The 11,603-nt window shown below is 47.0% G+C and overlaps 1 protein-coding gene across 2 annotated transcripts in view; it reads right to left on the bottom strand.

Moving 5' to 3' along the window:
• Positions 1-522: 522 nt before the first annotated feature.
• LOC139380535 (von Willebrand factor A domain containing 8) overlaps positions 523-11,603 on the bottom strand; it is a 100,060-nt gene continuing 88,979 nt past the window's right edge. The window contains exons 42-46 of one of the 2 annotated variants that reach the window (XM_071123280.1): positions 10,642-10,800; positions 4,739-4,837; positions 3,352-3,590; positions 2,208-2,318; positions 669-792 (exon numbers count right to left, since the gene is read on the bottom strand). In XM_071123280.1, the coding sequence (XP_070979381.1) occupies positions 2,210-2,318; positions 3,352-3,590; positions 4,739-4,837; positions 10,642-10,800 (606 nt within the window). In that variant the 3' untranslated portion in view covers positions 669-792; positions 2,208-2,209. Of the gene's footprint in view, positions 2,319-3,351; positions 3,591-4,738; positions 4,838-10,641; positions 10,801-11,603 lie in introns of both variants that reach the window. The other variant, XM_071123279.1, reaches the window with a different exon arrangement.

Here is an 11,603-nt window from a genome sequence, read left to right as displayed (position 1 = left end):
GAAGCAGACAGGACCATGTCATTACAAACAACACACTCCAGGGAGATTACTCCCCTATGAATAGAAGTTCACCCTAACCACTGATTCAGGGTCAGGTTTATGTTGACCCCCTTAATGGTTAGTTATGATTGGGGGTAGGGTGATCTGATCCTAGATCGGTTGTCTCCATCTTACTTCCAGAAGCAGAGTGGGATGGGGTAAGCCTTGGCCTGAGGCGGGGGAAGCTGGGTTACCCTAAGGGGAGACAAGGGTTTTCTTGTACAAGGCTAACAAGGATTGTAACAGTGCATGGAAAACAGGAAAAAGTGACCAGAAAATAAAATACAAAAAAGATCCAAACAGCTGGCACACACACGCGCACACACACGCGCACGCGCACACGCACACACACACAACCTGTCGTGGAGGCATTCCAGGAACTCCCTCAGATTCTCAGAACAAGGCTAATGGTCTTCGCTAGCACAATTGGGTTCAACCATGACACATTACGCACCAAAGCCAAAAACAAACACAGGACATGACTGATCATTTATGAGTTTATTCCAACTTTGTACATATTTACACCATTTTATTCCATTATAATCAATGACAAACAAATCAACAAACAGCATGAAACAGATGGATCAAACACAGCAGCGATGTCAGGAATGACTAGAATCATAACGGAAGAGATCTGATATACAGAAGTGTTTAGACAGGCCACAGATCAATCATGCCACTTCAGGTCTGTAGTCAATCTAGTCAGACACGTCCAACACACAGATAGCAGAACACACGCACCAACAACCAACCCTACGAGAGAGAGAGCAACAGAGTCAGAGTGGAAACAGGGCACTATATTCCTCCATCACGCCAGTGAAAGAGAAAGAGGTCAAGCTACTGAGTGAAGAGATAAGGAGTTTGCACGTGTGCACTGTGCTGCCCAACACTGGCGAGGCAAGCTTCAGAGAAATGACAGATGACACCTCTCTCTTTCTCAGTAGTTGTTTTCCCCCTTCCCTCCCTCCTGTTCCTCCATCCCCTCTATAGAATCTCTCTGCATCCTCCAAGAGCTTCTATTAATCACACACTTTCCCCAGCAACACACATCACTGTGTGTGTGTGTGTGTGTCAGTGTTTGTGTGGGTGGGGGTCCTGTAATGAATGCTGATTCCTGGGGGGGCTGAGAAGAGCAGTGAGCGTCACAAGGTCTGGTGGTCAGGAAGGGAATGAGCAGTGCTTGTTGATCTAGATAGAGCACGGGAACACACACACACACACACACACACACACACACACACACACACACACACACACACACACACACACACACACACACACACACACACACACACACACACACACACACACACACACACACACACACACACACACACACACACACACACAGTGATGAAGGTGTTGCTCAACATTTAACTGAGCGTGTGCAGTCAGACGGGAAATCCCCCCCTCACAGTCCCGGCATTCTACAGGAGCCAAGTTAGTGCTGGACACCCTGTGTGTGTCTCTGTGTGTGTGTGTGTGTCAGGTCAAAGGGCACAAGACAAAGGAAGTCCAAAAACAAAGATGCTTTCTCAAGTTCACTTCCGACCGACATTGGACAAACACAACCATGTGTGTGTTTGTGTGTACCAGGGCACCAGCATCTTCCCAACACACCCTAAAACAACATCCTGGACCTAACTGTCTTGACCTTAGTCTAGGGGCCTAAGAAATGTTAATAAGCAGCAATGTTAATAAGCAGCAATGTCACTTCAATGTAAAGTTATAACGCAGGGTTATGAGCTGTGGCAAAACACAACTCAACATTTTAGTCATTTAACAGACGCTCTCATCCAGAGCAATTTACACAAGTAATTAGGGTTAAGTGCCTTGCTCAAGGGCACATGGGCATATTTTTCGTTGGTTCGGGGATTCAAACCAACAACCTTTCGGTTACTGGCCCAACGCTCTTAACCGCTAGGCTACGTGCCGCCCTACATATCAGACATTCATAAAATCGTACATAAAAAAACAACAACATATAAATTTATGTCAGTAGGACATTCTAATGGATAGTACTGACAGCCCATTCACTGTGTGGCCCTGTAGTCCTGAACACAGTCATCTGAAGGCCATTGTCATTATACTTCACACACTGTCCTGATAAGCCAGAAATGATGTGGTGTCACTGAGTTGGCGCTAAAGCCTGTGTGTGTATGTCTCACTCTCAGGCACTGGACAGCATGGTGGAGGTGAAGATCTGTTGCATGATCTGAGGGATGTGCTTGGTGTCCATGGCAACGAAGGACCGCCCAGCCGGCAACGTTCTCTGGAGCCTGGAGAGAGAGAGAGAGAGAGAGAGAGAGAGAGAGAGAGGAGAAAAATGACAAAAAGCCAGAGAGAGAGAAGAGCGAAAGAGAAAGAGAGCGATAGTGACCTTCTACTGTCAAATGTCTGAACAGAAATAGATGGCAAGATTCAACCCACAGTGTGTTCAGTAGCTGAATGTGGACACTCCATTGAGAAAGAGACCCCGCTTTCCGAGGACAAATGTTCCAGATGTTCCCATGAGCCAATGAATGAACGCGAGACAATAGCTGTCATTGACAGGCAGAACTGGGAAGAGGGAGATGTGGTGGGCAAAGTCAGTAAGATACTTTCACTGACTTTACCCCTTTCTTTCGCTCTCTCTCTCTCTCGCTCTCTTCCCATAGTTAGCTGTGTCCCTAAATCCCCCCCTTCCCTCTTTCTTTTCCATTTTATTCCGGTCATTGTGTCATGATGATCACTGCTTTTTAGGCCATGGCAGTGACCAGCTTAGAGACACCACAGCCACAGAAACAGGGAGGAATATACTGCCACATATAACTCTCTGTCTTCTCTCCCCCTTGCTCTGGGTCCTAAGCTATAGAGAGACCACAGAGAGACTGAGACGGAGGTTAAAGCCACTCATTGACATTCTCCAGCCAGAGGCCGGGACAGAACGACAAACAATATGGCCTACACCATTCAGACTTCAAAGGACACGCGACGCCAACCATACAAGCCATAACACAGGCCAGACAACACTGGGCGTGTGTATGTGTCTGGGACAGAGAGAGAAGGATAATTAGGTTTAAGAGAGCACATCCTTCTTGGTCCTGCATTTAGAATCTCTTTAAACTGGGATTTCATTGAGAACAAACACTACAAAGGACTACTGAGCAGCAAGCAGCACACTGTATGGGTAGGATAAAGTACTGGTCAAACTATACTGTTCTCTCCTCCAGGAAGTGCTTGATGTAGGAACCTACTTACTTGAGCCACCTGTTACGATAAACAATCATCACGTCTTGACATGCACACTACCCTCCACCTCTATCCTCTCACCTGTCGGCCTGGTCGCCCAGCGAGCCGATGAAGATGGCAAAGGCGTTGACCTGGGGGTCGGAGGTCAGGGCGCGGGCAAAGCGTTCGGGCGTGATGCCGTAGCGCTCCAGGTTGGCGTCGCTCAGCACCACCACGAAGCGCTCGTCAGCATCCTCGCGTGCCAGCTCCCTGATGCCAGCCTCAGTGCTCTCCAGGGTGTAGTCTCCACTCATACAAAACTGAGAGTGGGCATGCATGTTCTGGAGGGGGCAGAGAGAGAAAGGTGAGGACACACACAGGGGAAGAGAGGACAGGAGACGAGAAGAGGGTAGGGTAGAATGGGTACAATAGAATAGAATGAGGTTGAGTGGGGTAGAGTGAGATATAGAGTAGGGTAGAGTGATGTTGAGTGGGGTAAAGTGAGATATAGAGTAGGGTAGAGTGAGGTTGAGTGGGGTAATGTGAGGTTGAGTGGGGTAGAGTGAGGTTGAGTAGGGTAGAGTGAGGTTGAGTAGGGTAGAGTGAGGTTGAGTAGGGTAGAGTGAGGTTGAGTGGGATAATGTGAGGTTGAGTGGGGCAGTGTGAGTTTGAGTGGGGTAGTGTGAGATTGAGTGGGGTAGTGTGAGGTTGAGTGGGGTAGAGTGAGATATAGAGTAGGGTAGAGTGAGGTTGAGTGGGGTAGAGTGAGGTTGAGTGGGTTAGAGTGAGGTTGAGTGGGGCAGTGTGAGGTTGAGTGGGGTAGAGTAAGATATAGAGTAGGGTAGAGTGAGGTTGAGTGGGGTAGAGTGAGGTTGAGTAGGGTAGAGTGAGGTTGAGTAGGGTAGAGTGAGGTTGAGTAGGGTAGAGTGAGGTTGAGTAGGGTAGAGTGAAGTTGAGTAGGGTAGTGTGAGGTTGAGTAGGGTAGAGTGAGGTTGAGTAGGGTAGAGTGAGGTTGAGTAGGGTAGAGTGAGGTTGAGTAGGGTAATGTGAGGTTGAGTGGGGTAATGTGAGGTTGAGTGGGGTAGAGTGAGGTTGAGTAGGGTAGAGTGAGGTTGAGTAGGGTAGAGTGAGGTTGAGTAGGATAGAGTGAGGTTGAGTGGGGTAGTGTGAGGTTGAGTGGAGTAGTGTGAGGTTGAGTGGAGTAGTGTGAGGTTGAGTGGGGCAGTGTGAGGTTGAGTGGGGTAGAGTGACGTTAATTTAGGTAGTGTGAGGTTGAGTGAAGTTGAGTGGGGTAGTGTGAGGTTGAGTGGGGTAGTGTGAGGTTGAGTAGGGTAGTGTGAGGCTTAGTGGGGTAGTGCGGTGTAGTGTGAGGTAGAGTGAGGTTGAGTGTGATAGTGTGAGGTTGATTGGGGTAGAGGCAGAATGAGGTAGAGCCAGTGGGGTTGAGGAGGGTAATGTGAGGTTGAGTGAAGTGGAGTTGGGTCCATACCTTGAGGACCTTCAGTCTCTGTTTGTTGTTCTTGGGGACCTTGTCTGTTCTGACCAGCTCTATGTCATAACCATCACCAGAATGACCCACAATGTCATACTGGAGAAAAGAGAGAAAGGGGGAGGAAAACGGAAGAGAGGGGGTCATCATCACTCAAGCTGAGGTAAAATAACTTATAACTTATAATTAGCAAGTTCTACAGCTGCACCATTGACAGCATTTGACAGCATACCAAGCGGGGCTGCATCCCCACTTGGTATGGCAACTGGTTGGTATCTGACCGCAAGACTCTACAGAGGGTAGTGCGTACAGCACCATCCAGGACCTCTATACCAGGCGGTGTCAGAGTAGGGCCCTAAAAATGGTCAAAGACTCCAGCCACCCAAGTCAAAGACTGTTGTCTCTGCTACCGCACAGCGGACCAAAAGGCTCCTGAACAGCTTCTACCCCCAAGCCATAAAACTGCTGAACAGTTAATAAAATGGCCACCCTGACTATTTGCATTGACCCTCTTTTTGTTGTTGCACGGACTCTCTTGCACCAGCTCAATGCACACTCTCTACCCACACACTCACACATACTACACTGACACTCCAACACTCACACATACTACACTGACACTCCAACACTCACACATACTACACTGACACTCCAACACACACACATACTACACTGACACTCCAACACACACACATGCTACACTGACACTCCAACACTCACACATACTACACTGACACTCCAACACACACACATACTACACTGACACTCCAACACACACACACACACACACACACACACACACACACACACACACACACACACACACACACTGACCCTCCAACACACACTGACACTCCAACACACACACACACACACACATATTGACGCCACACACACACTCCTTCACACGCTGCTGGTACTCTGTTCATTTTCTATCATGATTGCTTAGTCACTTTACCCCTACCTACATGTACATATTACCTCAATTATGTCAATTACTTCAACTACCTTGTACCCCTTCACATTGACTTGGTTCTGGTACTCCCCGCACCTCTCTGATTCAGAGGGGTTGGGTTAAATGCGGAAGACACATTTCAGTTGAATACATTCAGTTGGACAACTGACAACTTTCCTTGTATAATAGTCTCGTTATTGTTATTCTTTGCGTGTTACTATTACATTCTTTGCAAATGTTTCTCACTTTTTAACTAATGTTGAGAAAGGACTCGTAAGACAAGCATTCCCCCTGCTGCTATGTTGGTCCACTGCTATAGCTGTGGATGGTCCTGATGAGCCAGTGATGTTAGGGATCATTATGAAGGGTCAAGGGTATCCTGTCTCTGCCAGAGCCCAGTATGTCCGCCTGGTCACAGACTTGTGCCATCAATACTCTTTTATAAACTAGTTGTCACATAACCCAGGGTCAGATAAAGTGTCCTACAGTGGAACTCCCCATATCTAGTGTCACATGGCATCACTCCTGATAAGGGCACGTACGGCTGCCGACTGCGGTACAGTGGCTTGTGAAAGTATTCACCCCCTTGGTATTTGTCCTATTGTTGCCTTACAACCTGGAATTAAAATAGATTTATGGGGAGTTTGTATCATTTGATTTACACAACATGCTTTGAAGATGCAAAATATTTTTTTATTGTGAAACAAACAAGAAAACTGAAAACTTGAGAGTGCATAACTAACTAACTAACCCCCCAAAGAGGTGCCGAAAGCACCACCCCCAAAGAGGTGCCGCAGCACCATCCCCAAAGAGGTGCCGCAGCACCACCCCCAAAGAGGTGCCGCAGCACCACCCCCAAAGAGGTGCCGCAGCACCACCCCCAAAGAGGTACCGCAGCACCACCCCCAAAGAGGTACCGCAGCACCACCCCCAAAGAGGTACCGCAGCACCACCCCCAAAGAGGTACCGCAGCACCACCCCCAAAGAGGTACCGCAGCACCACCCCCAAAGAGGTACCGCAGCACCACCCCCAAAGAGGTACCGCAGCACCACCCCCAAAGAGGTACCGCAGCACCACCCCCAAAGAGGTACCGCAGCACCACCCCCAAAGAGGTACCGCAGCACCACCCCCAAAGAGGTGCCGCAGCACCACCCCCAAAGAGGTGCCGCAGCACCACCCCCAAAGAGGTGCCGCAGCACCACCCCCAAAGAGGTACCGCAGCACCACCCCCAAAGAGGTACCGCAGCACCACCCCCAAAGAGGTGCCGCAGCACCACCCCCAAAGAGGTGCCGCAGCACCATCCCCAAAGAGGTACCGCAGCACCACCCCCAAAGAGGTACCGCAGCACCACCCCCAAAGAGGTGCCGCAGCACCACCCCCAAAGAGGTACCGCAGCACCACCCCCAAAGAGGTACCGCAGCACCACCCCCAAAGAGGTGCCGCAGCACCACCCCCAAAGAGGTGCCGCAGCACCACCCCCAAAGAGGTGCCGCAGCACCATCCCCAAAGAGGTACCGCAGCACCACCCCCAAAGAGGTACCGCAGCACCACCCCCAAAGAGGTGCCGCAGCACCACCCCCAAAGAGGTGCCGCAGCACCACCCCCAAAGAGGTACCGCAGCACCACCCCCAAAGAGGTGCCGCAGCACCACCCCCAAAGAGGTGCCGCAGCACCACCCCCAAAGAGGTACAGTAAATGTAAAAGGTACTGATGAATGTAAATACATTTGTTACAGAATTACTGCTGCCTGTTCAGAAAGAAATGAAACAATTCAGAATAGCCTACTACACTATGAGTAGACTTGTAATTTAGCCACAGAGGAAGGATTAAATAGCTTATTTCAAAAAACATTCTTGCGTGGGGCCCAATAAGAAGACATAGCCTACAGTCCGGAACGAGCGGCAAGTCTGTCAGTGAACAGCATGAAGACAAAACAGGCCAAATACAATCGTGGGAAAACACCGGTTGGAAAGCAAATGGCTCCAGCTGAAAATGAAATACTCTAATCTGTCGTTGCTGTAGGCAACCAAAATATTTGATCAACTTCTAAATAGGCCTATTGAGCGAACATTGTTTTACAAAAGTAAAACAAGAGCGAGATGTAGGCTTTTGGCACGAGCGCATCGGCCATCGCCGGAGAGTGAGCTGAGCATCATTTCCTCCTCGTACAGCATGTGTGTCTCCACATACCTAGGCCTAGGGTAGTGATGGGTTCAAGACAAGGTATTTTTATTGATCTCAGATTCTCAGTTTGTCAGTGTCAAAGTAGTCTGTCTTTTTGATATTTGTGTGGTATTAAAAAAAAATTCTGTCAAAGTCTACAGTCATGTAAAATGACTGTAGGACTTGGATGAAATGCCTTTATCAACGGCCACATTTTTTCCCAGACCCTAGGCTACTAAAAATCAGCTGACAGCCTACCCTCTTTTCCCGATGTCAATCGTGTCTTTAGGAGGCACTAGCTTGCTTCACATTTGTGATGAATGTGTTGTTGCAGAAATAAATAGGCCTATGGTCAAAAATGTATGTGTGTGTTTATGCATGTACAGTGCCTTGCGAAAGTATTCGGCCCCCTTGAACTTTGCGACCTTTTGCCACATTTCAGGCTTCAAACATAAAGATATAAAACTGTATTTTTTTGTGAAGAATCAACAACAAATGGGACACAATCATGAAGTGGAACGACATTTATTGGATATTTCAAACTTTTTTAACAAATCAAAAACTGAAAAATTGGGCGTGCAAAATTATGCAGCCCCTTTACTTTCAGTGCAGCAAACTCTCTCCAGAAGTTCAGTGAGGATCTCTGAATGATCCAATGTTGACCTAAATGACTAATGATGATAAATACAATCCACCTGTGTGTAATCAAGTCTCCGTATAAATGCACCTGCACTGTGATAGTCTCAGAGGTCCGTTAAAAGCGCAGAGAGCATCATGAAGAACAAGGAACACACCAGGCAGGTCCGAGATACTGTTGTGAAGAAGTTTAAAGCCGGATTTGGATACAAAAATATTTCCCAAGCTTTAAACATCCCAAGGAGCACTGTGCAAGCGATAATATTGAAATGGAAGGAGTATCAGACCACTGCAAATCTACCAAGACCTGGCCGTCCCTCTAAACTTTCAGCTCATACAAGGAGAAGACTGATCAGAGATGCAGCCAAGAGGCCCATGATCACTCTGGATGAACTGCAGAGATCTACAGCTGAGGTGGGAGACTCTGTCCATAGGACAACAATCAGTCGTATATTGCACAAATCTGGCCTTTATGGAAGAGTGGCAAGAAGAAAGCCATTTCTTAAAGATATCCATAAAAAGTGTTGTTTAAAGTTTGCCACAAGCCACCTGGGAGACACACCAAACATGTGGAAGAAGGTGCTCTGGTCAGATGAAACCAAAATTGAACTTTTTGGCAACAATGCAAAACGTTATGTTTGGCGTAAATGCAACACAGCTGAACACACCATCCCCACTGTCAAACATGGTGGTGGCAGCATCATGGTTTGGGCCTGCTTTTCTTCAGCAGGGACTGGGAAGATGGTTAAAATTGATGGGAAGATGGATGGAGCCAAATACAGGACCATTCTGGAAGAAAACCTGCAAAAGACCTGAGACTGGGACGGAGATTTGTCTTCCAACAAGACAATGATCCAAAACATAAAGCAAAATCTACAATGGAATGGTTCAAAAATAAACATATCCAGGTGTTAGAATGGCCAAGTCAAAGTCCAGACCTGAATCCAATCGAGAATCTGTGGAAAGAACTGAAAACTGCTGTTCACAAATGCTCTCCATCCAACCTCACTGAGCTCGAGCTGTTTTGCAAGGAGGAATGGGAAAAAATGTCAGGCTCTTGATGTGCAAAACTGATAGAGACATACCCCAAGTGACTTACAGCTGTAATCGCAGCAAAAGGTGGCGCTACAAAGTATTAACTTAAGGGGGCTGAATAATTTTGCACGCCCAATTTTTCAGTTTTTGATTTGTTAAAAAAGTTTGAAATATTCAATAAATGTCGTTCCACTTCATGATTGTGTCCCACTTGTTGTTGATTCTTCACAAAAAAATACAGTTTTATATCTTTATGTTTGAAGCGTGAAATGTGGCAAAAGGTCGCAAAGTTCAAGGGGGCCGAATACTTTCGCAAGGCACTGTATGTATGTATGTATGTATGTATGTATGTATGTATGTGTGTGTGTGTGTGTGTGTGTGTGTGTGTGTGTGTGTGTGTGTGTGTGTGTGTGTGTGTGTGTGTGTGTGTGTGTGTGTGTGTGTGTGTGTGTGTGTGTATGTGTGTGTGTGTGTGTATATGTATGTATGTATGTGTGTTGACTAAACATGGCATTAGCTTCTTCTAAACATGACCTTATGATGCTCTGGAATACAACACTGAAGTCATCGAGTGTCCTCTCTTTTAGAACTTGCATACAGGCTGGCGTGTGTGTGTGTTAGTATGTGTGTGCGTGTGTCTGTGTACGCGCGTCCGCACGTCTTATCCTAGATGTGTATGAGCAGGTGGCACCTGTCAGAGTGTAGAGCACAGGTGTGTGTGTGTTTTCAGATGCAGGCGGGTTACGCACGTGTGTGTAACACTGATATGTGAGCAGTAGGTCAGGTTGTGTAGAGGAGAACGCTGTGGGGCCATGAAGTCTGCCACTCCACCCCTCCCCACACACGTCTGACACGGACACTATCGCTCCCTCCCTCTCTCTACCCATTACACTCCCCCTTTCCCTCTCTCCTCTCCTCTATTTGACCATCCCTCCCTCCCTCCCTCCCCTGTGAAAGGTGACTATACTTCACTGATATTGTTGTCTGGACAAACCAACACATATCCTGTCTGTCAATGTGTCATCAAAATAGCCACTCGAAGATGTTTTCAAAGCTGATCCTAGTTTTGTACCGACGGCCAACTACTGCATGTGTGTGTGTGTGTATCTCACCTTGATCTTCTGTTCGTAGCTCTCCAGGGCTTCCATCACCATACACACAGCTTCCATGGATCTCTCCAGCCTGCCGTCCACCCCGTTGAAACGATACATGCTCCCTGACACGTCAGCTAACACACGCAGACGCTTTGGCTTCTGCTGCGGGCTGCCCAGCTACACACACACACACACACACACACAGACCAACACACGAAACAGAACACAGAGGGTTAAACAGATATTATAAACTGGGTGGTTCAAGCCCTGAACGCTGATTGGACAAAATATTTATTTGTATTGCTCTAATTACGTTGGTAACCAGTTTATAATAGCAATAAGGCACCTCAGGGGTTTGTGGTATATTTACCAATATACCACGGCTAAGCGCTGTATCCAGGCACTCCGTGTTGCGTCGTGCTTAAGAACTACCCGTAGCCGTGGTATATTAGCCATATACCATAAACCCCCAGGGTGCCTTATTGCTTAATTATACACACACTTCCCTATAGGATGGAATATTACAGGGGAATTGCTACTGTATAGAACTGGAACAGAATAATTACAAACAAAAAACAATGTTTTAAGTCAGACAATACAATATTCTGGAAACAACTTTTCACAGAAACAAGCTGAAGCACATTATCTTAATCATTCTTCTTAACATCAGCAAATAAACGCTAGGGGAAACTCATTCATTCAGAAAACTGGTCATCACTTCAAGTGGACATCCATGGAAAATGGCATTTCTCAATTACATTACCTAGAAATAACTGATTTAATAGCGGGAGAAACATTTTCTTTTGTTTCTCTTTCATATCTCTTAAGTGGGTGTTCGTTAAGTTAACATAGACGGCTGTCCTTTCTAGACCGACCAAAAATATTCAACACTTGGAGCTAAATGAGATTAAAACATGTGCATTTTGTTTCGCGAGTATGTGTTTGTTTGGGTGCACGTGCGTATGGGTGGGATGTCTTAG

This window comes from Oncorhynchus clarkii, chromosome 22 (assembly GCF_045791955.1).
Source record: "Oncorhynchus clarkii lewisi isolate Uvic-CL-2024 chromosome 22, UVic_Ocla_1.0, whole genome shotgun sequence".
NCBI lineage: Eukaryota > Metazoa > Chordata > Actinopteri > Salmoniformes > Salmonidae > Oncorhynchus > Oncorhynchus clarkii.
Note: the sequence above shows the minus strand (reverse complement) of the source record. Positions and strands in the feature narration are given on the sequence as shown.